The 26899-nt window shown below is 52.7% G+C and overlaps 1 protein-coding gene across 1 annotated transcript in view; it reads left to right on the top strand.

Annotated features, from left to right (window-relative positions):
• The window catches only part of ASTN2 (astrotactin 2), a 360290-nt gene that overhangs the window by 104074 nt on the left and 229317 nt on the right, over positions 1-26899 (top strand). The window contains exons 4-5 of the mRNA XM_075056199.1: positions 7679-7828; positions 15878-15985. Coding sequence (XP_074912300.1) covers positions 7679-7828; positions 15878-15985 — 258 coding nt within the window. The remainder of the gene's footprint in view (positions 1-7678; positions 7829-15877; positions 15986-26899) is intronic.

Genomic DNA, 26899 nt, shown 5'->3' with positions numbered 1-26899 from the left:
TTATATTGCGTTATCTTAATTACCATCATGGGAAGTCAGGAGTGTGGCGGGTGGAAGGGCAAGGAGGAAGGTAGAAAGGCAGGGGAAGTGCAGGGTGATGAATAACTCGCAGCCTCCGTCGATGGGGCCGTTATTGTGGTCGGAGTTGGAAACGATGCTATTAATACAATGCTTATTCATTTCCTATAATAAAAAAATGGAAGTGCTTTGCAATTACCCAATTCCGAATGAAATTAACATTCCGTGGCATTTTCCAGTAAACGGTTAGTTTGCACACATGAGTGGAGGCAATTAGCTGGGAAGCGATTGAGCACCGTGACTGGAGAGAGGATGAAGAAGGGTCAGGGCAGCCGGTGCTGGGAGGGTGCTGCCGTGTGCTCTGGCTCCAGGTGCCCCTTCCCAGCGGGCTGGGTGTTCCCTGGGTCCTGCCGGTTTGAGGAGCAGCTCACCCTGCTTGTAACAAGGACAGGAGCTGCAGATATTACCTCCTGCTCTCTGTCGATGGGTGGAATGGCAAAGCTTTGCAATAAAGAAGAAAAGCAAAGAGCGGGTGTGTGGTCAGAGGGGTTGTGGGGTGCCCTCGTGCTCCCCGGGGTCCCCGTCCCCATTGTGGGACGCTGACCCAGCCCAGGTCCCCATCCGCCTCTCGTGCTGCACACCAGCCTCTCCTGGCATCCCCCCTTCTCCGTCACACGCCCCAAGCTTTATTAAAAACCAATGGAGACTTTTTTTTTTTGGCAGATTTGTTAAACTACTGAAAACTTCTGATCCTATCAGGTTTTTTTTTTCCCTGCCTCGTACCAGATAAGGACTGTGCTGGCTCCGAGCCCAGAGCTGAGGGTGGTGGAGAACGGGATAGGGAAGCAGTCATCTCATGAATATATGAAGGAGGAAAGTACATTTGTTCAGTTTCCTTCAAAGGAGACATCTCGAATAAAGTTTTATCTTTTCTTCTGCTACCTTCCCCCTCCAATTTGCAATTAAAATTAGATTTTTACGTGTGAAAATCTATTTTTATACCAAGAGTTTTATTAATGTATATAATAACCTATTAATGTATTAATTTCTATGTATTAATACCTATGTTCAAAAAATTTATACCTTCTCTATTTTAAAATTCAACAAAAAGGGCTGGGAGAGAAAAGAAAGAAAAAGTCGAGATGGATGGAACACAAGCCTGTTTTCAAAATGCTGCTGGGTTCCCATATCCCTCTGTTGCCGCGTCTGAAAACCCCTCTGTGTAAAAGAGCTTCTTGGGGAGAGATTGATCCTCCCTCGTGCCACGTTGGCAGGCTGGGCTGGGGGCCAGTTCCAGCAAAGCGCGCAGTGCCACGTTTGTCATTTCCCCTGATGGGTTCACCTAAGGATGGCTTGGAGATGTATGCATTGCAGGAGGTGCTTGGTCCCCTGATGTATGGGTACGTGTGGTTATTTGTGCTTTGTTTTGATGTTTTTATGTATATATATATTTTTATTTTAAATATATATATCCATATATATATATCTCCTGCGTTGGTTGTGTAATGCAGCCAGCAGTCTCCCAGTGTTTCTTGGACACAGTGTGCCTGCACGTAGCATATGATGTGGACTAATGGAGAGCAGGGGACCCATGGGGACAGAGACTCTTGCTTGAGAGGTGGTAGAGGTGTTTGGCAGCTGGAGAAAGACATGGAGAGCTACAGTTCTCAGTGTTTCTCATGTTTTTGCCATATCCATCATGCTCTGTGGCAGGAAGTTGCTCTCCAAATGTGTTTTCGTCCCAATATGTGTGAAGCTGTTGTACAAATCTATCCCACCATCATCACATAGGCATCAGTGTAATTGCCTAATTTTATGCTAGTAAAGCTCTCTGCTTTCTGGAGCCTAGTACCTTCGGGGTGGCACTGTTGAAAATCAGTCCACATCCCAGTTTCAGAACAAACACCGTTGCTTATTTCATGCTTCGAAAAGCAACAAACACCCATTATTTAGAGCTGGTGAGAAAACAGGGTTTCCACCATGTGGAAGACTTCCAGTATTGTGAAATTTATGCTCATCCCAAATAGGATCAGAAAGTCGATTTCTTGAAATACTTTGTAGAATAAAAATTTCCAAAATATCGATCCAGAAACAGCAAAATGAGCTTATTGAAACTCAGAGGTTTGATTTGGAGGTTACAATTATAATGTTGTTAAACTGCATTGCACATACCTGATGTTTACGTGGTGCATTATGGATGTGATGATGCATTAGACCTTTCGAGCCAGTGTCAGTGATTCCCAGGAGACTACCCTCCCCTGTGCCTAGAAAAAGCGGCTTATTTGAAAAATACTGGAAGCAGTTAGTGAGAGGGCAGGAGGTGGGCATGGAGAAGAGCTGGTGTCTGAGATGGGGTGGCTGTGTCCTACACATGGCTGTGGGTGCCGTCACGAATGCGTGCACGGGTCAGGAGGTAAAAATCCCACCAACCTTGAATTCTAATTGCACCCAAACTTTTCTATTTAATCCTTGATTGAGTTTGACGTGTTCTTGCAAAACACTTTGATTCCAGTGAAGCGGCATGCTCAGTCGAGCAGCTCTTGAGCCGCTCTGTGAGTTACTCCTCTCTCCAAAACTCTGGGAGCATTTTAAGCACTGGTAATGTTGAGGAATCGATAACTTGCCCTCTGACTCTCAGAAATCAAAGAGAGGGATGGGAAAATCAGATGCTTAAAAACCTATATTTTTAAAAAATATGTTTTACTCAATACCTAGCGTGGGAAGCTCTAACAGAAGCTGCTGTTGCCTTTATAGTCTTTCCCTGCAGCTATAGGAGTGCAAGTGCTGTGTGAGGAGTACAGGGACTGTCGTGGCTCCGGGGATCGAAACTTTAAGCCAGACACCAAAGACTGGGAGACCTGGGGAAGCTGGCACTTCTGCAGACCTTAAGCCTCACTGCTCTGTTTTAACGTGCTGCAAAAACCAAGCTGTGGGGCTGTCCAGCTCTCCCAGCAGCAGCACGAGGTATTGAGCCTGTTTTGGGGAGAAGCTGCTGCCCTTCCCCTGCCCTACCAGGGTCCCGTGCAGCATTGAGTGGGGCTGCCAGGTCCTCGGTGGATATAGGGTCTCTGTGGGGCACAGGAGTGTTCGCTTAGCCTGAGGGGAGTTCTGCAGTGAGTGGTACGGCTGCTTCATTGGCATCCTCTGAGGCCACGTCTGAAGACCCTCAAATATCTCCGTGAGGTTGAGGGTTTGTTTCCAAGGGCTATAGAGCATTTCCATCACCACCAGCTCCATCCTGCCTCAGCTGGCAGAAAACAGGTTGCACAGTCAAAGGGGTTTTTCAGTTCCTTGTCTCTCGTGCTGGACCTTTGGGAACGTCCTGGGATGGTGGAGGCACCATCCAAGTGCAACCAGTGGAAGTACACAGCTAGCGCGTCTCTTAAGTACAGGTTGTGGGTGGTTGCACTGATCCAAGCCTGGGATTCTGTTTCGGAGAATCTGTCCTGGCCACTGAAGCTGGTGAGATACTAGTTTTGGTACCTCCTCAAAACAGCCCCCCATAACCAGCCTATGTGTCTGGGAAGGGTACAGCTCTCCTGGCTGCGCTGGGGGTGGAACGAACGCTGCCGCTTCCCATCTCCGTTGCAATGTATTTTTACCCAAACATTGCTCATATTGTTCAGTAGACGACTTTTTTTTTGTTGTTGTCGTCGTAATTTTTAAGCCAAACAACGTCTTTTTTCCCCACTGCAATTTGTGCCAGCAAAAAGGAAGGAAGGAAGAAAAGGCTATTGGTATGAATTGTTTTGTGGGAGATGTGCAAACGAATAAGGGAGCCTTAAGGAGAGCAAATCGCTTTCAAAATAGCGTATGGGGGTGGACAGGAGGGAGGTGTACGTCGGGAACATGTAATGTGCTTTACAAAGGTACGGTGACCTTCAGCTGTGTCCTTAAATCGCTGCCAGAGATGGAAGCTGACTTTTGCGGAGGCTGAAGAGCCTCGTGCTTTGTCTGCTTCAGCTTGTTCCTGGGGTTGTTAGGCTGTCGAAGGCCCTTGCTATAGGACAGGGTGAGATTAAGATCATAGCGTCGTGCCAAACCTCGGGGTGGATCTCACCCCCTTTGCCAGGCTGCAGAAACTCTCAAAGTGGTGACGAAGCTGTGAGCTCAATAGTCCTGATGGGTTTAGCTCCTGGAAACCGGGGATGGGAGAGAAGGCGGTTTGGCAAGCTTCGCTCAAGGAGGGGACGGTCCTATCGCTTCTAAATCTGCGTCGTGTTCAGCCGTCGTTGGGAGGAGCCGGTGCCCGGGCGCTGGGGAGCGGAGCAGGGTGCGGGTACCGCGGCAGCGCCGGGAGCCGCCGGCTGAGCCCCTGCTTGGCCCACACAGCGCGGGGGGGTCCTGCGGGGCAGGGCTGGGTTGCTTGAAGCTTTGCACTACCCTGCGGTAGTGTGTGTTCCCGTCCTTTTCAGCACAATTAAAACCTCCAGGGGAGACGGGAATGCCAAGCATGCGTGCCGTGTGTGTCCGGCACATGTGTGCGAACTCGTGTTTGCCATGCGGTTGTGTGATGCCCGCGGAAGCATCGGTGTGGGAGGTGGGTTCCTACCCCCGGCTGTCCAGGCTCAGATGGCTGACTATGGAAATCCCCGGGTGGCAAAGCCCAGGTGGCAGTTTGCAGTGGACTGTGTCGCTTTTATGGATGTGATGGACACCCCCATAGTCAACAGGGTCCCAGCAGCCTCGGTGAGTGCCGTGCCTCATTACGTTACGGTGCATTGGTTTCTTCCCCCTCCCTGTTGTCACAGTTGGCAGTGCATGAAGGGTCTTTCCTTTATCCTTGACCCTTGATGTTCATTCGGTTGAAGCCCAGCTACCTTTCATTTGTCAGTGAGGGTTTTGTCCACATTGGCCATGTTGAACTCCACTTGCTGAGATCATGTCAACAAGGGGGGGGATTGTGGGGTGTGTTTGGTTTTTTTCCTCCCCCTTTTTTGTCTCCTCCCCCGGGTTTTTTTTCCTCACCCTCGGTTTTTTCCCCTCCCGTTTTTTTTTCTTTCTCCCCCTTCTTTTTTTCCTCCCCGTTTTTCTTCCTTCCCTTTACTCCAAAGCCCTGAGCTCAGGGGCATGAAGAGGCCAAGGATGTGCTGGCACACATGAGCTGTGCAGAGCAGTGAGATGCACCAGCTTTTTCCTCCCGTTCCTGGAATAAGTATTTGTAACATCATCGCAAATAGCTGGCGACTGCAGGGACCCTCTCCCTGGGAAGGTAATGCTGCCCCCCCCGCTTTTGGCATTCTCTCCGCTGACGAGCGCGTGAGCAGATGCCTCTGGATGGATGTGCCGAGCGTGGTGGCCAGATGGGGTACAATCACGGCGGCCCTGATTGCTCCCATCAGCCAAGCAGGGACCACGAGAGCTGCGACCTCGCCGCGTTCCGTCGCTAGCTGAAGGCATGGCCCCCTCCTCCTCCCCTCCCGCGCTCTCCTTCTGGCCTCCTTTCGGTAAATAAGCCTCAGCCGTGTGGTTCCCGAGCTCCCTGCTCCACTTGTGCACGTTATAAATCGCACAGCCCCGAGGTTCAAATAACTTGCCATCTGTTAGTGGGGAGGCCCTGCTACGCTTGCTCCCAGGCGAAGGAGCTGCGGGGATGGGTTTTCTCCCGCAAACACGGCGGCGGGGTGCTGAGTTGCACCAGTGCTGCCGCAGCATCCCTCCCCGGCGCCTCGGAAGAGCCCTGCAAGAAGGGGTTGGATGTGTGCTGTCAGTGCTGGGACTAGGTGCTCTTTGGAGACCTTTCTCTGCTCTTGATTTTATTTTTTTTTTTAATTTTTTTTCCCCTATGATGCTGCTTGCTGGGACATCTGACGCCACAGGATCTGGCCGCACCTGCTGGAAATGTAGGGGACTTTGGGGAGCTCTGCCTTTGATCCATGGTGCCTGGGGGAGCCTGGTGTTGAATAATTGGAAGACGTAACATAGCTGGTCTCTTAGGCCACCCTCTCTCTGGAGCTCTCCCGAAATGGTTCCCACCTTCGGTGCTTACACAGGCAGCGGGTTTGATCCTCGTCTCTCCATCGCCCAGTGAGTCTGATCCTCTCCCAGCCCTCCCGATGCACGTGTGCCCACGGGCACAACAGCCACTCTGCTCTTCTTCGGCACTCCCTCTCCCAATGCCCCCGGGAGATTTCGGTACCTTCTCTGCAGCCTGCGGGGGTAGAAGAGCACCCTGGGGTGGTCTAAAGGCTCTCAACCCTGGGAAGGCCAGGGACATCGCTTTCGGGATTTGGGGAGAAGGAAGGGCGAGCTGCTTTGCGGGCTGGTGTGGCAGTGCCTGCGGCACGGGGTGGTCGGGGCTCTCCGCTCCCTGCAGTGTGGGTGGCTGTTGGAGGAGTCTGCTGCAGACTCTGCGTTTAAGTCAAATCCTTGTCTAGGATTACAAATGCCTCGTCCTGCATGGCCAGCTTCTCATTTCGCACTAAAATGGCCTGCTGTGAAGGGAATTAGAGTCCGTGGTCCGGAGCAGTTACACACCCCGAGCTCACCAGGTGCCCGAGGAGTTCCATACAGATCTGATGTGTCTCTGGACCCAGGAGATGCAGTGGGATGATGCATCAGCCCATCATCCCGGCAGGCTGGGGACCTCCAAGGTGCTCATTTATTCCTTACCCGAGTGGGATGTGGGGTGGCTGTAGGGCTGGTGATCCCTGCCAGCCCCGCACAGGCGTGTTGTGGGCAGGGGGAGCTTCAGGAGCTAATCGGAGGGGCTTCGTGTGTCTCCAGATGGAGACAGGACAGAGGTTATGTTCTGCTAATGAGTTTATTCAAGGAGCCGACAGAGGCCAAACTGATTGTTAAACCTGGGAGACCTCTGTGGCCTGCAGGATGACAAACCTTTTGATCCTGAATTTCATCTTTGCCCTTTGCGAGTGGTTTCATGATTTCCCGTAACTGCCTGTTGTGCGGGTGGGTGGTGAGTTTCATAGGACAATTTGGGGAGGGGGGGGTGAGGAGAGCAAGGAGGGGAATTGCTTAAATATCAGCAAGCTGTGATGTGCCGTGGGGTGTTGCAGCAAGCTGTTTGCTGAGCTCAGGTGCTGCTGCCTGCCGTGTGAGCGCAGCCCCTGGAAGACCCCAGGGATTCCTGCTGCAGCTCAGAGCATGCCTGGACCAGCTGTACATTGTTCACCTGGCTCCCACGCAGCCTTGCCTATCGCTCCGTAATCCCAAACTTGCCTGCTGGGGAGTACCCGTCCCCCCCAAAAGGCTGCCAAGCCTGGGGTTCAACTCTGAGCTCCTGGGGCAGAGTTAAACCTGACCCAAAGCCAGCTCAGTGCCTGGGGGGGTTCCTGTGTGTTTTTGAACCCTTCAGGCTGTAACTTGGATAAGGGCGCGATGCTTCCAAGTGCCCTGCGTGCACATGGGGGAAGAGGCAAGGAATAATCCAAAACGCTGGAGAGCAGCATGAAAAATGCCATTTCCATAAACTCACAATTTTCTAATTTCTGTGGCTTTGGTAGGACTTGGAAAAGTGCTGGATGGGTCCCCGTGGGTGACTTTGGAGGGTGACCTCAAGGTCTGTCCCACCTTGGCAGAGCTCCTGCCCAAGGACTTGGCTCCGGCTCACGCTGTCCTCTGCGAGGAAGGGGTTGTACGGGCAGCGGGGTCATGGTGGCCTGGTCCTCTTTTAACCGCAGTCCCTTTGCCGGTGTTGCAGCTCCCGAGGTGACGCAGGAGACGGTGGAGTCCCTGATGCAGAAGTTCAAGGAGAGCTTCCGCACCAACACGCCCATTGAGATCGGGCAGCTCCAGCCTGCGCTGCGCAGCACGTCCGTGGGGAGACGGAAACGCCGGAGCCGGCCCCGAGGTAGGCTGTCACGGTCACCGGCTGCTCCTCCGGTGCCCCGGGTTTGGCCACGGCCAGAGGAGTTTGGTTGGGGAAGAAGGCAGGAGCTCCTCATCCTCACTGCTGAGCGTGGGGACCCCAGAGCTCCTCTGTGATGGGGTGAAGAGGGGCAAACCCCACACAGCATCCTCTGGGTGGCCTGAGGGGAGCGGTGTCACCTCGAGGGTTCCCCAGGGATTTATCCAGGTCTGTTCCAAGTCCAGGGTCCCTGCCAGCTGCCCCCACTAACCAAGGTTTGATGGGAGTGAAATACGGTCTCTTGGCAAGTTTTGATTTCGGAGGAAGGGGTGAAGTTCATTTTCACGGTAACTCGCGCCACTGGGACCTCTCTTTTTTGCACTTTCCCAGTGCTCAGGGGTTTTTTGAATTATTTTTTTGTAGGGGCCATGCAGAGGGTGGGAGCAGCCTTCATGGCTCTAAAGGCTATACCATGCAAAAGCGTGCTGGGGGCTCCTGAGTTTTACGTGTAGCCTATTTGCCAGCTGCACTAGAGCAACAGGAGGAGGTTTGGCTGGAACAGCCCTGTGAGCAAGATTTGGTCCTTGTGTTGCCTCTCAACAAGGGAAACTGCCGCCTCCTATTGCTGTCACTGCTTAAAACAGTAATGGCTCTGGGTTAAGCAGTGAGTACAGTGGGTTTGGGTCCAGATTTCTAGCTGGCGAGGAGGAAGAGGTGTCAGGGTCCCTCCAGAGATGATGGGCAGGAGGGGTCCCTTGACCATGGACTGCCCAGTGCACTGCCGGTCTTTGTGGCAGTGCTGGGGGCTGGGGAGGAAATACTTTTATTTCTGTTTACTGTTGGTTTTGTTTTTCATTTATTTATGAGTCTGAAATGTGATCTTTTATTCTGGATACATTTTCCTGCAATACAGGCCCAGAGAGGGCTTTTTTTATTATAGCTCTGCCCATAAATTATTCACTTAGTGTGAAGAAAATGTTCTGACTCTTTAACTGGTTTAAATTATTTGGTTTGTTTTCTAGTAGTTACTCAAATACGTGTATCTGGATTTTGGCGTGTGTGTGTGCAGGTGCTTTGGGGTCCATAGTGACTGTCTGGTGAAGTTTCCCTGATTTCCTGCTCCAGCCTCTTTGTTTGTTTGTTTGTTTTTATTTCACTTTTGAACTGCCTGAAGGTAAGAGGCTTTTTAGTCACTAATAGAGCAAGTCAATTAATCTATGCAGCCGAGTTTAGGAGGAGACACGATGCCGGGCTGCAGGCAGAGCCCCTGGCTGCGTGGGAGCGGAGTGTGGCCCCAAGCCAGCCCGGCTTGTCCCCCATCTCTAGGGACATGCACCCTCCATCTCCCACCTCCCTGGGCTGGTGCTCCCCCGCCTCCCCACAAATCCCCATCTGCACCACGCCAGAGCGTGCCCCGGGGCAAGGGGAGCTCTTCCCACCCTTCACCCCATCCTTGCTACCCCCCAGGGTCCCTCTGTCCGTTAGTGGCTGCGGGAATAGTCAGTGGATACCAGGACAAGAAAGAACCGTGCAAGAAACAACCCTTGGTTGTTCTCTACTTCTGCCCAGACTTGTGTTTCCTCAACACGAGGGTTGGAGACCAACTTGCACCCAGTGTTGGGATGAGGAGCCGAATTTCCCCTCTGGCTGCTGGGTTCCATGTGGCGACCCGCTCGTGGTGCTCAGCGAGGTCGCCCTCCATCCCTCCCTGCCTCGGCCGCCGGCAGTCCTTACCCATGGGCAGTTACAGCTGGGCTGTCCAGCAGGTCCAAAGCAGCAGGCTCGCCCAGACCCGTGGTGGAGAAAACAAAATTATCTCCCTTGGGACTCTTGCGCTGTTCCCCCGGGAGCCAGAGCACACCCAGCTGCCCGGCCACAAATCTTCCCCGCCGTGGCTGTCGCTATATTTTGCTTTCTGGCTCTTTCCTGGGGCCTTGGGCGTGCGTCTCAGGTATGCCGGGGTGCCTGCTCCAGCAGCCCCACGCTGGGCAGGCTCTTGCAAGCCCGAGTCGTGGGGCCGGGGAAGGGTTTTGGGGCAGGCTGTGGGCGAGGGGAGGTGATGGAGAGGAGCTGGGCACCAGCACCTCGAGCTGCTCCGGTCCTGAGCTGGTTGCAGTGGTCCCAAAGGTGCTGCAAAGAAGGGTGGGGGTGTCTCACTGCACCCCAGTGCTCAGCTCCGGTAGGAGGGAAGGGGATGGCTGGAGGGGAAGGGCCCAGGTTAGCTGGGAAGGTGCTGCCGTGGCTGTTCCCTTGTCCGCACTGGGAGCGGGATGAGTCCCCGTGGTGTTGGTGCCCAGCCTACCGTGGTTTCTTTGGGTTTCTTATGGGAACCCTCACTGGCATGCCCTAGAAAAAAGATTTTAAGGTCTCAATCATCAGAAATCAGTGAGCAGCCCCAAAAAGCAAGCCAGTTCCAGCATCTCCAGTGGAGATCTCACTCCCCACAGCCCCATCCCATCCTTTTTTCCATTTAATTTAAATTTCTTTTTGCTTGCAAAAGCCGTGGCCGGGCGCTGCTGCTGAGGCCGTATCCATGCCTTTTCCTGCACCTCTCCTGTGCTGGAGGTTTTGTTTTGACAGCCCGCCGTCCCTCTGGCGGGCGAGCAGTTGGAGTGCTATCGAACATTAAGGTTAAACGATGATATCACAACTCACGATGTTTGCATTTTACATCCAATTGCAAACACAAACCCTTCGCCTCATTAATCCTTTGCAATCCATGGGTTTTTTTCCTCCCCCTAAATGAAATTGTCCGTTTGGGATGCATTTATTTCCTTCTAACAGCCGCATGACAGTTCCACTGATGGAGTTTGCATCCAACTTTGTTACTGGGTAGTGACAAGCCGGCCTGACGGATGCATGTGTGTAATTATTTTCTCACAGTTCAATTTAATTAATGCTTAACCTCGTCAGAGCCCTACAGCTGGAGCGCTCTCCCTGCAGGAACCGTGCACAGCAAAAGGATTTCCTCCTTTATGGAAAGGCTCTGAAAGGGCTCCAAGTGCTACTCCTGCAGAAGGACAGGATAAACCAAACCAGAAAACAAAGAACCCAACGCCCCAGCCCAACAAAACCAAATCTGGGATAAGCTTTGCTTTGCTTCGCTTCCCTGCACTAAGTGCATTTAAACTGCTGCCTATTACTTGTCATTAAATCTGATTCTGCACTAAGTGTTTCTAACAGCTCTGGGAAAGGTCGTATTTTGCGGAGAAGATCGACTTCAAAAAAAACCAAAAAACCCACACCACCCTCTCCATTTACAGTACCATATAACTTTATTTTGTCTAATGCCTTTTTCATACAAACTTTCTCCCCAAACGCTTTTATCGAGTGAAGCGCATTTAGAGTTTATAAATAATAGAGGGACAGTGAGGATGATAAGAGCTGAGGTGCTGGAAGGAGGATATCTCTGCTGAGGGTGGCAGTGCAGGAGGGAGGGATGCTGCATCCGAGAGGCTCTGGGTGTACTGGTTCCCAAAATGCAGCCAGGCTGCTACCCGGAGCATCCCAACCCAGCTGCGTCGGAGGAGCGGGGCTTAAATTGGGAAGCGATTGGGAACCGTGGGGAGAGGTGGCGGTGCAGGGACTGAGGATGCAGGTTCAGCTGATGGACCCCCCTGCGCACCCTCCCCATGGCTGGGTGGGATTTTGGGGTGCGGGGCTGGGAGGTGCCCTGGGGGGAGGCCGGTTTGCGCAGAGAGGGGGTCTGGTGCCCTCTCCTGGGGCAGGCCTTTAAAAGCACCCTGGCTTTGAGAATAAATAAGCCATTAATAGCTCCTTCTGCCTGAGGAGGGATGCGCTGTTTATCGGGGCTGCGGCTTCTCGTGTTTTAGAGCTCTTGGCTGAGCTGTGAGTTACCCAAAGTTAGCCCAGGGAGGAGAGCCCACGGTCCCTGCTCTCGCCAGGACCCCTCCACCTCCCCCCTCGCCCCGTCCGTCTGTCCCGTGGTGCCCACGGAGCATCGCGTTCTGCTGGCGAGGCTTTTTTGGGGTTCAGCCGGGAGCTTTCACCTCATCCAAGGCAAAGCCTCGCATCCAGCTCCTTGAGTTGGTCCTTGCAGAAAATCCAACCCTTCACAGCTGTGCAAGGGCTGTCATCTGGGATCGGTGTGATCCCAGTTTTCCATGGTGGGAGCCGTGGGGCTGTCACCTGGTTGTTGCACCACCTGCCCCAGTGTGGTTTCTTGGGCATAGGCAGAAGGAAAAGGGAAGATCAACAAGGAGGAAGAATTTTCATTGGCTGAAGCCAGTGTGTGTGTGTGCGTACTGCTGCTGCAATGACAAACCAGAGCAGAGTGCTTCATTTTTAAAGGGCTTTTTTTCTTTATCAGGTTGGGTTTTGTTTTTGTTTTTTGGTTGTTTTTTTGCATTGACTGGATACATTTCAAAAGAAAATGTTTGTGTGTATTTTTTTCTTCCCTAGAACTGCATCTAATTTATCTTTCTCTGGCCATGTTTGGTTTTTCAGTTGACTGGTAGGGTCAAATTAATTAAACTGAAAATTTCTACTTAGCTAATTGTATAGCTCTGCATCACCCTGCCAGCCCTCAGTGAGTGGACCTCACCGCAGCACTGGGGAGGTGGGGAGGGGACTCCTCATCTGGTTTTTACTGGGAAGCCTGGGAGCAGAGGGGCTTGTTGAACACCCAGGAGACTGCATTGCATGGGGCAAGCAAGCGTGGAGGCGGAGTGAACCGAACATGGTCAAGTAGGGAGGTCATGGGTCTTTAACGCTGTGGTGCGTACAGGGTTTGGCCCTTTTTCTGGAGGGGAGGGATGCAGAAAATCCTTTTGGATTGGCAGTGGGGCTGTGGCTGTGAGGTGGGGGGATGCATGGACACAGGTGTCACCCAGGGTGGCACCGCTGGGGACAAACATGAGCTCCCACTTCTATTATAACATCCAGCTTGGAGGGATTACATATCCCAGGTCAACCTGGCCTCAGACAGGAGTTATCCAAACAGCTCCTGTAACTTATTTCTGTATTTTAACTCAGTTTTGATTTGTTTTGCATCCACAGTTGCTTCCCTGAGATGCTCTGTAACCTCTTGGCTTTGAGGAAGGGATTTTAAATATCAGGTTTTGGTTTTTTTTGGTTTGTTTTGTTTTTTTAATGGACAAAAGTGCACCTTTAAAAAATACACATGGCTTTACCTAACAAACTCTTTGGTGATGACGGAGCCTCTAATTCCTGAATTTTATTTCCTTAGTTCTCATTTAGCATTAACGCTACCATCTTTAATTACACCGTAACGAGAGGTGTTTGCCTTGGCACCCCGCCTTGCTCCCCGCTAAATTAATGTTGCGCTCAAAACGAGCGCCCTGCCCCAGTGCGTAGCTGAGCTGCGATCTATTTGAACGGATTAACGAGCTTGTAAATCTGCAAACAGGATTAGAAAGGAGAGCATCTTTCTCCAGCTCCCCCTCCTCTCCGTGCCTGGTCCCCAGGCGATGGGGCAGGAGGTGGGGGGGGGTACGGGCGAGGAGGGGGAGCTTTGGTTTTTCTCAAATCTAAATAGGAGTAAACTGGGTGTAAAGGGGGTGTAGCTCCCTGGGGGAGCCGCTGCAGCCAGTTGCTGTTGTGTTACAGGTGCAAAGTTGCTGTTTCCCTGTCCTTCTCTCTTTTAAGCATCTTATTCTGCTTTGTAATCAGTTGCGGTGATTAGGATCCTTTTTCTGTTACTTGGTGGGCTTCTTTCTCTTTTTTAAGAGAAGAGGAGGGCTGAGCAGGCAGGGCTGCATGGCTTTAATTGGGTGCTCTCCCTGTTCATCCCTATCAGCAGCCGCACATGGGTGCTCTCTGCCGTGAGCATCCTCTGTCCTGCCACAAGCATCCCCAGCCCTGCGCCCCCGCAAGCAGCCTGCCACCGAGGCCGGCCGGCGGAGCTGGTGCACGAGCATCTTGCAGGGATGCTTTGGCAAGATTTTGGGGTTAGTTAAAGGTGAAATGAGGTTCACGGTGGGATCGGTTGAGGATCAGCACTCCTGCATCCTCCAGGCTGCCTCGAGTGGGTTCTGGGACGCCCAAAAGCACTGCCAAGATGTGTTCCAGCACCCTTGACAGTGTGAAGGGGTAAAAGCGTGTCCCTTGCAGCTGTTTCTCTGCCCCGGGCACGTGTTTCCAGGCTGACCTCTGCCACCACGTGTTGGGGCAGAGGAGATGTTTCCTCTGCGGGCTGGGGACCTGCGCCGGGTCTCCCAACTCCTGTATTTATACATCCTGCGCAGTGCTGGGTAATCAGAAAATGCAATATCGCTGTCACCAGCTCTCCGAAGACATCCAGCCTGAGTAATTTAACATGTCAGCGCCATCCATCACGGAGATGCAGCCGGCAAACAAACGCAAGGCGGCCGGAGGGGGCTGGGATGGTGACTGGTGGAGCGGCTGCTGCCTGCACTGGCTGCCTTGCTCACCTCGGTGGGGTTCGAGAGCGGAGTGAGCACCGGAGATCGCTGTCTCTGTCCATCCCCGGCCATCTGCCTGCACAAAAGGGACCAGGTCTGGCTCATGGGAAGGTGGCAGAGGGATGTGCCATGTGCCGCCTGCGCAGGCGACGTCTAGGTCCCTCTCCTGGGCGGAGGAGATGGCTCTGCTGAGCTGTGGGGGGGAAAACCCTCCGGTAGCTGGTGTCTGCCCCCCGGCCCCGGGCTGGGAGAGAGCCCCGGGCAGCCCTTGCTCAGCAGGAGAAGGGGATGTGCAGCAGAACTGCAGCCCTGGCTGGTTGCCCGAGGGCCTGCATTAGAAGCCCAGGTTAATTAAGATTTTCCTCGCTGATGCGAATAAGCCTTATTGGTTTTACCACTCTGCTGTGCCCTTCAAAACCCCAGTCCCTGGTGTGGGGGTGCATCGTGACGTTGGCTGTTCGCTGTGATACGGGTGTTTGAAGAGGGGCTGGCGGTGGGTTAGGGTTTGGGGTACGAGCCTGCAAACCACCCCCAGCCCCCATGTCCAAGCACTAAATGCTGCTGTGTGCAAGCACTGACACCTCGCCTGCTGCTTTCAGGAGGAAAGGAGCTGGTGGAGCCTCTTCCTGACCCCCCCGTCCGAGGGCACCGCGCGGCCAGGTTGGGGCATGGACGGGGCAGGAGCCACGTGCCGAGCTCCCGGCGTCCCCCTGGCTCCTGCCAGCCACCTCTCATCACGGTGATTAAGGATTTCAGAGGGCAGAAGGCACTGCTCGTTTTCTGTTCTCCTGCCAAGAAGTGGGGAAATTGTGCTTCTGCCTAGAATAAAGGATTTTTTAAAAACAGTAAAATATTTTAATGGCAGTTTAAAGGGCCACTGTCAACCCCCAGAGGCCTCTCTGCTTTAAACTCTGCAAGGATTGAAGGACTTCTGCCAGTTAGAGTCTGTGTCGCTTTTTAAGCATCTGTCGCTCCTTGGTGGGTCTGGCGGCTGAAGTGAGCCAGGCTCCTCCAGCATCCTGCACCCTCTCCAGCTCCGGGAGGGAGATGCCGGGTAAACCGTGGGCCAGCCCTGCTCCTTGCCATGGCTGTCAGTACCGGCCACTGCAGGGATGCGTGCTGCTTGCCGGCACGGTGGGTTGGTGCAGCAAATGGGCCAAAGTGGGTGCTGAGGGAGGGAAGCCGGACCCTTGCCATGCAGCGGGGTCCTGAGCGCCTCCCGAGTGCTGTATTCCCCCCGTGCTGCTTGTCTCTGCTGGGTTAGCTTCGAAGCAAACACCTAAAATTCACTGGGCTTCACTGTGCAGGTGTCCTTGGGGAAAGCAGCTTCTACATTCAGAGTTTTTCTTTGTAAATACATTACAATACATTTGCAAAATATATTCCTGGAGGTAGAAAGCATCTTCTTACATTCACATTGCAATTGGCACCATGGGGTCTTGATTCTTAATGGGGGCAAAAAGGAACCAGCGAAATCACGAGTGGCAAAGTCCCTGGTCGCTTCTGGTGACCCCAAGCAGAGCACCTGGGCTGGGAACGGTGGATGCCAGCCAAATCCGGCAACTCTGCCAAGGAGCTCCCAGCTTCCCCCTGCTGCCGTGCATCCCAGCTGACAGGGCTGATATTTTTCCCTCTCTATTGCTTGCAGGTGGGATTGGGTTTGGACGTGCTAAAGGAAACTCTGGTTCAGAGGCAGACGATGAAACCCAGCTAACCTTCTACACGGAGCAGTATCGGAGCCGGAGACGAAGCAAAGGTACAAAATGACACAGGCACTGGTGATGTGTATGGGTGTAAGAGGGAAAAAATGGTTAAGCACCTTGACTGTTTCTGCGGGTTGATGCTGTCTGATACTGCATGAGTCTAGGTAAGGACTGCAATACCAGTCCGTAGTATTAAGGACATCCTAAGATACGCTGTTTGTGCGATGCAGCACCATGCAGGAGCCATAAATAGTAATTCTCAGTGATGTTGCTGAGGTTCTGGGTTTCTTTGATGGTTTCTAGTATCAGTTACGTTACACATGCCCTGGCACTTCCCTAAAGCTGCACTGGCAGCAGTCCTGGTGGGACACCTGCAGCTGTCGGGGATGGTCACCTTGGCAATTCCTTGCTCCAGACTCCTGTTTTCTGCCCTTTATTTCCCATGCAAAGCATCAGTTGGACAGAAATTTCCCAGCCTTCCTCTCGGCACAAAGGCAATTAAAAGGAACAAATTCAAAATGAGGGCTGGGGCAGGGATTTGTAGACCGGAGTCCCTTCAGGCTTTTTTGTGAGTTAGAAGAGCTGAGAAACTGAAATATCATCTGCAGTTTGAAATTAGCGTCCATGTTTTCTCCAGTCATACCACACTGGATCATTTTTGTTCGGGACCCTTGGACCAAGCTCTTTGGCGGAGGACAGGGCGAGCCTTGCTGCTGCTGCTGCATTTGAAAAATCACTGTCAGGAAATAACTACGTTGGGAAGCAATTTAAAAATTGCACAGTGGGTCTGCTCCCTCCATTTGTTTTCTGTATTAAGCTGGGCATTGGCAGAGCGCAGCACGCCAGATAGATGCCTGCGCCCACCACGGCAAATGCAGCCCCATTTGTTTCAATGATTAGGCATTCCGATAAATGCTCACAAGGTGTTTATTTGAATGTGAAATTACCTCAACACCTCTGATCAGCTTGATGATTGCACATGGGAGTAAACACATGTGTGCACAGGGGTGCATTGCATTTGTTCCTGCTGAGAGGCAGGGCATTAAATTTTTTTTTTTCCCATGTGTTTTAGAACCATGAGAAATTCTCACCGAGTTTAAAATGAACTTTTGATGGAAAGCAGGGAGAGAATTTGTGAGTTAGTTACCTGTTGCAGTACAAGCATAGCTGTGTTAAAGGGAAAACGATGTGCAAGAGAAGGAAGAACTTGGTTGTATTGCAAACAGGGACAAAAGAAATGGTCCCGAAAAGTTGCTGGTGCAGGGAGGAAAATTTCCCAAGTGCTGAAGTAGTTTTTTCAATGAGTTATTCTGAAATACTGGGCTGGGTATTAAAGTCCTTGGGTACTTTGGAAAAGTCACCAAAGTTTGAGGTTTTTTCAGCCACCACAAGGGAAGGGAGAGATGGTGCGCAAGCAAGGTGTGGAAAACTGTGTTTTAAGGAAAAGAGATAAATCTTTGCTTTCCTGCTGCTTTGACGTCATTCCTCGTGAGGTCGAGTCAGTCTCTCGAAACACGTTCGTGCTGGATGCTGGGTACAAAGATATTCTTATTGACATATACGTTGCCTTTGGGTTGTTTGTTTAAGCTTCCTTGTAGGGCAAATATAAAGGAATAGATAAATGGGAAGAATTCCTTTCTTTTCCTTTGAATAAGCTGTTGTTCACCTGGGCAGCTTTGATGGCTGGGTTTGAAGGGAATTCAGGAGGAAGAGCTGCCTCGCACAGTTGCACAGAGCTGGCTGTTAGATCTACGTTAGCGTTTGAGCGATGCTGCGAGAACCTGGTTTGTTCGTGTTTGGTGCTGGTTAACCGAGGGAATTGTCTTGCATAAAGTCCCTATTGAATTTCCCCTCCTGTCTAGCTAAATTTTGCCATCGCTGTGTCCTTGAAAGGAATTTTCCATTATCCTTGCATTGACTCCTCTCTCCCTTGTGGAAGGAAGGCAATAGCTTAGTGGGAAGTCACAGTACCAAACTCATAATTACGAGTTCAGCAAAGATCCATAATTGGATGAGATCATAACTCTAATAGAGAAGGATGTGTCGTCAGATACGGTTAATTCTTACAGTGATGTTCCCGTATCGATTTTGCCATGGTTGCGTGTCATTGCAGGTGCTGTGAGATAGTTATCAGGTCCAAGGAGAGAGATTCCTTGGGGTTTCTCTTCTTGGATGAGGTTTTGCAGGATTGAGCCTAATTACTGATACTGTCAAGGCATTGATCCCAGCCGATGCAATGGGAAGTTTTCACTTAGGTGGCGCGTAGGTTTGGTTTTACTTGGAGCTTTGTTGATGCCAGCTGGTTAAGCAGTTGTGGGCTTTTTGTCACCTGTAGAAGAAAGACTGCAGGTTTTGTAGTGTGTTTGCAAGGTGTATTAGAGGGACATTCCCATAGGTAAATACTATGAGTGGGAGAGCTTGTTCTGGTAACTCAGGAGCAGCAGACCCATTGATATCTGGTTTTCAGTGCTGGAATACACAGAGAAGTAAATCTGATCAGTCTGGGCACAGAGGCAGGGACGGCCAAGGCATCACCTTCTGTGGTCCCAGCGTGCCGCACCACGCATCTTCCCAGCTTCTAGGTCTGTGGGATCCCCTTACGCTTATGTTTCCCTGTCTTTGGAAAGTCTCTAGAGAAGTTAGAGGCGGGGAGGGTGTAAGAAATAACACAGAGGAGGCTTTTCTATGGAACCTTGGTCTTTGCTGTTGGGCTCAGCCCCACCTCTGGGATTTCAGCTGGGAGAGGCAATGCTGGTCACTGGTGTCTCTGGGGAGCTGGCTCATGCTAAGAAGTGCTCTGTTCATACCTGTCTGCAGCAAGGCATCCCTTCTCTTCACCACGGCCCTGTGCCTGTGCCCACACCAGCTCTCCACCCGCTGCTTCCTTTCGATGGATCAGTGCGACCGCTGCTCTGGGTGGCAGTGCTGATGGCAGGGCTGGCCTGCAGTCCCAAGGGAGCTGGAATTTGGACTTCATGTCCTGCTTTTCCAAGTGAAACAAGTCCTGAGAGAGGCTGTCGGGCCATGTGGAGCTCCATGCTCGGAGGCTGGAGGGACCCTCAGCTGGGGCCAGGGATGGCTGGTTTGCTCCTTCCTGCTGACCCACATTACTGACTCCACGAGGTTTTCCAGAAATTAGTTTTTCTTGCAACCTGTTCACAACAGCTGTGTGCGCTCCAGGACTCTGCTTGCTATGGGGGCTGGCTCTCTCCTTTCCCACTCCCCTGGGAGAATTGGGAAGTGTGGGAACCTCCTTGCGTGCCGGCTGTGGTACAGGGATGGCTCTTGTCTCCAGGGCTGTCAGTCATCGCGCTTTTCACCAGAGCTGAAGTCTCTGCAAGAGAGAGCTGCCAGTGTTGTAGAGATGCTAATCCACATTCCCAGCTGCCCATCACGGATGATACCAAGCTTTGATACTACTTGGTTCTTCTCTTCTCCTGAGCAGCGTGGGATGTGTTCAGTCAGGTCTCCCTCTGAGTTTGAGAGGAAAGTATTAGTAGCAAAAAAAAAAAAACCCAAACCAGGGAGGCAGAGCCCTATGCACAAACCTCGCTTGCACAGCGCCTTGCTTCTGCTCCATCCTCCTTGCTCTGGGGTTGTGCTTGCCTCCTGCCCAGCAAAATATATCCAGCTCCAGGTCAGGCTTTGCAGCCCTGAGCACCGCAGGTCACATGCAGTGCCTGCCCGATGGCTATTCAAATAGAGAGAAAGATGGGGGGGGAGAGAAAAGAAGCAGCATCAGAACTCCAAGGCCGTACCAGGCTCCCTGCAGCGGTGGGCTGGCCCCTGTGTTCTGTGCTGCCTGGCTCGTCAAGGACTCGGTGAGTCTAATGAGCCCCTCTGGTGGAGAGGGGGGAGGCGCGAGTGAGCCGCCTCCACCTCCGTCTGCTTCCTCGGGCCCTGGAGCAGCTGCTCTGTAACACAGAAATGATTCTGCTCTTTTAAAGCCCCTTCTAGGAGAAGGTCTCTAAGGGATGAATGAAGAGTAAATCGGCATCGCATTGGGTCTGCAGGGCAGGTGCTGTGTGGCTTCCTGGGTCAGGGGAAACTGAGGCAGGGAAAGTGATGGCATCATCCGGAGACCCTGCGAGGGGCTGAGCATCCTGGCCCCATTCATCTTGGGGACCCGGAGAGCCTCTGGCCCCTCCTGCAGCCTGGCCGTTGTCTGAGCCCCTGGGACCTGCCGGGGGTCCCCGGGGCGGCTGGTGGGCCCTTGGGGCTGGGGCTGATCTCGCTCCTCACATCAGCAGAAAGGTCAGGTCCAGAGAGTCGCTGGAAACGCAAATACGAAGTGGAGCGCTGGGTGCAAGCACAAAGCAATGCTGTTGATACCGTGATGGTTGAGATGTGCTGGAGGGCACCCAGCACAGTGACCCAGCTGGGATCTCTCATCGAATGTCCTCAGCTGGCTGCTGCTCTCCAAGCAGGCTCTGGCATCTGCTTCAGTCTGAACCGGACCAGCCCGAGCCTGCTCCTCCACGCTCGGATCTGGGATCGCTTCACCCCTCTTGGCATCATCTCTATTGCAGCCTGTTAAAGGAGGAGGAGGGAAATATCCCACCTTGTTTCCATGCATAGCTTTCGTTCGGGTGGTACCTTCCCATCCAGCAACCTGCTGCCGTCCCAGGAGAGCTCCCCAGCAGCCCAGGGAAGGGAGGACCTGCTTTTGGGATGCTCCTCGGCTGAGGTCTCCGTGAACAAGGCATCCGGCTGTTTCCATAGCACACAGTGATGGTTTAGACAAATTAGCAGAGTTCAATTATGTACCTTGGATTGGTGTCAGCCACGCGTGTGTGCGCGCATGTGTGTGCCTTGCTGGCTGGCGAAGTCTTCTGAGGGCTGTTAGAGAAATGAGAAGCTGAGCTTTGATCTGCCTCTGTATTTGGTGTTTAAAACAAGGCCTTTTATAAGGGAATATTAGGTATTCGGAGTCTGTTACATATGAGGAAGCTTCGCTTTGATCCTCTCCTGTCTCCGGAGGCAGCAGACACTTATTATTTCATGGGGAACTAAACGAAATGCAGAATGAAATTTGGGTACCGTTCTCCGTGCTCTGCCAGTGCCCCCGGCCCCGCTGGGGCTGAGTAAACGCTGTGGGCAACGTGTCGCCCCGTCTGTGCCGTGCCGTGCTCCTCAGGGAATCGTCCCCCCCGGGTCCGCGCCAGGTTCAGCTCGCTATCCCGGCAGCCTTCGAACTGGGGGAGACGCCGTCGGGAATCAAATGGGAGACAAAAGGCGATAAAGCAAACACGTTGATTTGGGTTGCTTACAGTAGCAAGAGGGAGTCATGGGTCTGTCCGTGCCTCGTGCTGTCTGTCTGTGCTCGGGGAGCTTTCTCCCTCCCTGCCGCTGCTGGCAGCCCTGTGCTGGCTGCCCGTCCCCTCCTCGTGTTGTGGGGTCAGCCCGTGGCGCAGCCGGCCGTGCCCCAGCTTCCCCGGGAAGGGGACGCATTGCCGCTCGCTGCAGGGACAGACGGACGGGTCAGCGTTGGTGCGCGGTGCACACCCAGCTGGTTCGTGGGACATGGAGCCATGCGGCTCTCTGCGAGGCCAGGGAAGAGCACCCCAGAGGGGACAACCGGGGTCCCATGTGACCTGGACATCCCCAAATCTCTGGGGATGAGATACCTTCATGATACAAGTCCCATCTTTACCTCCCAGAGGACCAGGGTACACCCGCCCCCAGGCTGCACCCCCGCAGCACAGCCCCTGCCCAGACCCCTGTGATGCCCCAGGGCGGTGGTGCCAATGAGGGATGCTGTTAATTTTCAACCTTTCTCAGCTCTCAAAAAGCTCTGTCGTGGATGCTGCTTTTCTAGCAAGCAAACATATGCAGTGCTTTTGCATGATGGCTTATTTTGCTCGCAGAACAAGCAGGCGCTGCATCAGCACATAAAACCCACCCAGAGCCCCTCTCCATCCCTGTTAGACTCCATCTGTGCAGGGAAGCTGGGCTGGGGTTGCTCCAACAGCCTGTTTGGTCCCGTAAGTCCCCCGGTGGCTGTACGTATAGGGGTGCACACACGCTCCTGCCCGTGCCCCGGGTACGGAGCTTTTGGGGAGAGGGGCCGCTGTGGCAAGGTGGTTGCAAAGCGTGAGGTGGGGAGCAGAGGGGTCCGCAATTAAAGCGGTCGTGGAGCCGCAGCAGCCGCAGGCTTTTTAACTTCCCCGGACTGTGCTAGAGATAATGGCTTTTACATCTGTTCCTGGAGGCAGCGTGGGTCTTTCTATTTATTTATTTATTTTTTGATTGTATCTGATACAGCCTCAGCGAGTAATTGAGTGTTTGAGAGTGAAAAATTATCTCTCCGGCTTGGCCCTTATCTTGACAGCAAAGCAGCACTTTTAATTTAATTTTGTTCAGAGCATGTGGGTAACAAATTCCACTAATCGCTCTGCTGTCGCCCTCCGCATCGTAACGAGCCTCTTGTTTCCCAGGAAGCGGAACATAAACACGGTGCTGGATGCAGGCGGGAGGAGGGCGAGAGTTAGCGCCGGCTGGAAAATGAAGACGCGTTTTGGTGCTGATGCTCAGCGCGCCCGTGACGCGATGGATTTGTCTCCTGGCTGGAGTAGGGGGAGGAGGCAGAGGGTTGCGGACGTCACGCCGCATTGGTGAAGCTCATCCATGCGTGGCACTTGGCTGTGGGGGAAACTGAGGCATGGAAGGGATATGCTCCGACTCTGGGGAGCTGTTGCAGAGCAGAGATTTTTATTCTCATCCTGTTGGGTCATTTTGCATCTATTCTAAAAATAGCGGAGGGAGGGGAAAGATGGTCTGGGTAAGGTTTTTTTTGGTTTGGTTTGGTTTTTTTTGTCTTTGGAGATCCCAGGCCGGTTCCCAGATCCCAGGCAGCAGCCCAGCTCTGCCTGTAGGGTGGCGATGGGAGAGCCGGCAGGGCCTGGATGGGCAGTGTGGTGGAGGTCCAGCAGCCATGGGCAGCTCGCCGGGTGCTGGGGCATCTCCTGCCAGGTCCTGAGCTCTCCCTGGCAGCCTGGCCTCCATCACTGCTCTCTCCTGATCTCCAAAATCAATTCAGCTGTCTGACCAGCCCTTTGCTCGCCGAGCACAATCCTCCCTGGGCTGTGACTCAACAGGAGCTATTTCATAGATAATGATTAGGTTTTTTTCTCTTTTCTCCTGTAGGAATAATGTTTCCGTTACACTGTATTGAAAATTGCTTTCCCTCCTCCTTAAAATGAAGCCTTCCACTCAGATTTGCCTTTGTGTTTGTATATTGTAAAATTGGGACTCATTTGGAGTTTAAAACAAAAAAAGATCAGGCCTTAATTCCAGGAGAAGTGTTTCCATTGATTTGCGTGAAAGAAAATTCCAGTGCAGGCAATCTCTGACTTTAAATATGTAACTGTTTCTTTAATGTGATTTTATCTCAACCAATTCAGCACCGAGAACATGAAAGCAAAACTGACTTCATTGATTTTAATTGTCCATGCCCAGAGAAATGCAAAAAATGTAACAGCGCCAGGAGACCAAATTGGGTTTGCACAAATTCTTCCCCCTTTGCTGTGCTGGCGGAGGTCTAAGATATGCGGGCAGGAGACCCTGCTCAGGGTGACTGGGGCTGGAGGTGGTGACCCTGGTGGTGATGGGACTGGTGGGTCAGCAAAGACCACATCTCAACCTGTGCCACCTCGGTCTTCTCCGTTGTCCCCCGTCCCTTCTGCTGCCCCTTCCTTGCCCAGCCTTCAGGGCTTTTCCTTTCCCTCCGCTTCCGCCATCCTCCTCCTCCTCCTGATTGAAATTTGCTGGTGGCATCTCCCTGCGAGCTGCAGGTACAGTGTTTTAGAGCAAAAGGGGAGCACCACCGGTAACTGTATAAATCTAAGTAAATACATTTATTCAGTACACGAGGCATTAAAACTCCAGGAGCACATAAAGGGCCAAGGCTCAGGCTACTGGAGGAGCGCGAGAGCTCGCCGGGGCGAGTGGTGCAGGCTGCGGTGCATACCGGAGCTCAGCTGCCAAACCCTTGGCTCGCCATGGGGTCTGACCCCGACCTCCCCACGGTGGCCGTGCCACCCCTCGGCATCTCCTCTCCCTGACCCGCACCCCAGGGCTGCCTTTTCTGCACCCCCTGTGCCATACCAGAGGACACCTCGGCTAACTGCTAGTGGGTAATTCATAAACGTTAATAGTAGTAATCTGATTCAGCATGCGCTTAGCGAGATCAAATCCTCTATAAATCCAGAAGAGTCTGATCTCACCCTTCTGCTGCACAATGCAGCCGTCTGTCCTCCTCGCTTCCCCCTTGTCCCTTCTTGTGTGTGCCCTCTCTGCCACCTTGGAGGTGAGCGGAGTCTCCCCGGGGGTCTCCCCTGGCACGAGGGGAGCAAAGCCACCACTTTGGGGCTGATCCCCATCCTGCTGACTCTGGGGATGACTCTGGAGACAGCCCGGTGCCCAAGCCCTGACCCAGATCCAGGCTGTAGATATGAGCACCATCCCTTGGGATTTGTCCAAGGCAGTGACGGAGAAGGCGCCTGCTCGAGGAGGGGCTGAGGCCAGGCGTCGTAGAGAGGGTACGCAATGAAATGCCTGCTCGCGCTCTCACCTCGCTGCTCAGATGCTGCCTGGAGGGTTCGTTGCATCAGTATCCCCCCCTTTCTGAGGGAGGTGGGTCTGGGGCAGAGTGGTCCATCAAGGCTTGGTGGGGACTGTGGTGCAGGAGAGCTGGGTCTGGCTGGAAGGAGGATGTCCCGTCCCGTCCCATCCCATCCCGTGTGTCTGGTGTGTTGGAGAAAGAGGGACCATCCTGCTGTGGAAGGGGTGGGGAGGCCCTGGTGCAGGGCAGGGAGCGGAGATGGGCAGCGCTGCTCCCCGGCACAGGGGTGCTCTGTGGCAAGAGCCGCCTGCCAACACCGCTGCTCATCTTAATTGGCGTTTGATTTGATTTGACATGATCTCCCACTTGTAAAACACCTTGAGATGTTTCTGTGTGTGAGGGTGTCCTGGAAACGCTGTTGTACCGTATTAATGAGCCTCCGCTGGAACACAAAGAAGGATCATTAGGAGTGCCCGACTCCGACACGCCGGCAGCATCGGCGCGCGTTGGGAGCAGCACAGAGACGTGAGACGGGCTGCGGCGGGCTCGCTGCTCCCCGGGGGTGCCGGGGGTGCCGCTCACCCCACGCCGGGCGCTTCTGCATGCGGCACGGCGCGGCGGCCGGGCGCTGGCGGCTGCACCGCGCGTTGCTAAGCAGTTCAGGCGCTCGCTGTTCTCCCGCTTGGTTTCCCCAGCCCCGTCTTCCTCGGGTGGTAGAAATACATTTTAATATCCGAGTAGCCGCGAAACATTCTGTATTATGCTATTATCTCTGGGGGGGTGGGGAAGATTGCAAAGCACTTGGCGTTTAACACCCACATATGGCTAACACCATGGGCTGTGTGCTGATAAAGATGGGGTAATTAAAGTTTATTTTTTTTATAGACTAATCTCCCAAGCATGTATTTATGAGCCTGATTTAGAAACATCATATTACCAAGAGCGCGGGATATTTGTGTTGCTCGTAAATCCATACGTGTTCTGAACATACCTTTTTTTTTTTTTTCCTTCCTAAATTTAGGCAGCACTGCCAGTATTAAAAAGAAATGAGCTCGGAGTTTTGTTGTTTTTTTTCCCCCCCTTGTCCTTTAGGTGGGCAAGGGAAAGTGTACAAAGCAGCGAGTAATTAACTGCACGAGGAAATGATATTTTAAAGGAGACACGGTGTATTTGGAGGGGCTGTTTGCAGAGTGTTTACACCAGTGGCTTTGAATTTATCTTCATCTTGCAGCAGGTGCAAAATCTTCAGGGGAATGTGGTGCTTTGCAAGCTGTTTCTGAGCTGTCTGCAGAGGGACCCGCGTCTTCTCTGGTAGGCTAGAGCTGGACTAATTGGTACTGGTGTTTAAGAAAAGAAAAAAAAATAAATCCTGGGTAGGAAAGGTGGTGGTGGCAGGAGCCCCTCTGACCACAGCCCTGGCTACTCCTCTTGTCTTCCAGTCTAATTAAGCTGCCATTGATTGGATCACTAGCAGGAAGCATTTCAGGTATGATTCTGCCCTAAAACTGAGCAGTTTGCCTTTCCTTTCTACTTCTCTCTCCTTTGCTCTCACAGGCTGGGGGGGAGAGGTTACTTCTCCCCATATGGAAAGAAGTAATTTCTTCTTATTCTTCGTCCTCGTCGTGTGCTCACTCCTTGGGCACAGGCTGCCTGGGTCTGCCTCCCCCAGGAGCCCCCGTGGGCCATCGCTTTCCCCCAAAACAGCCCGGCTGAGCACTTGGGCACCCACTCACCCTGTTGCAACCATCCAAAACCACAACAGAAACATGTTTAAGTATAGAGATGTCATCTCAATATGTGAAGGATTTATTAGGGCAGAGGAATCTGGGGAGTGAGTTTGGTCTCAGCCATGCCTGGTTGCCACCTTCCTCTTGGGCTTTTTGGACCCCACAAGACCCAAACAAAGACCTGCGTTGGGTGCTGAGGCTCTTTGGGGCTCCTGAGTCCCATCAGCCATCCATGAAATCTGGCATTCCCCCCACAAGCTTCCTCCTCTTGGTAATGGAAGTTGATGCCAGCTTGTTTGGTGGACCTGGGTTTGCAAATCTGCATTTTAAACACCTCTCTGTAAGCCTGCAGGTGACAAGGAGAGGAGGGAAAGAGCAGGCTGCAGCCAGGTAGAGCTCCTGTCTGCAAGCATTGTGGTTTATGTGGTGCTACCTGAGTTACGGAGCTTGGTTTGGATCCCCTCCCCAGGCCAAGGAAGGAATGGATCATTTTGTCTCACCTCTTGAACAGAAGTGTGAAGCCCTGGTGAACCTGCTGGGGTTGGTTTGGTTAGCAGTGGCTTGCTAAGAAAACATTTTCATGTTGTTTTAGAGGCCTGGCATGAAGCTGCTTTATCTCCAGATGGGTGTTTAAACACAGCACAGGAGTGCTTCTGCTGGAGCATCAGTGGTTTGAA

Source organism: Buteo buteo, chromosome 23 (genome assembly GCF_964188355.1).
Source record: "Buteo buteo chromosome 23, bButBut1.hap1.1, whole genome shotgun sequence".
In the NCBI taxonomy this organism is placed as follows: Eukaryota; Metazoa; Chordata; class Aves; order Accipitriformes; family Accipitridae; genus Buteo; species Buteo buteo.
The sequence above is the reverse complement of the archived record's forward strand: the minus strand, read 5'-3'. Positions and strand labels throughout refer to the sequence as shown.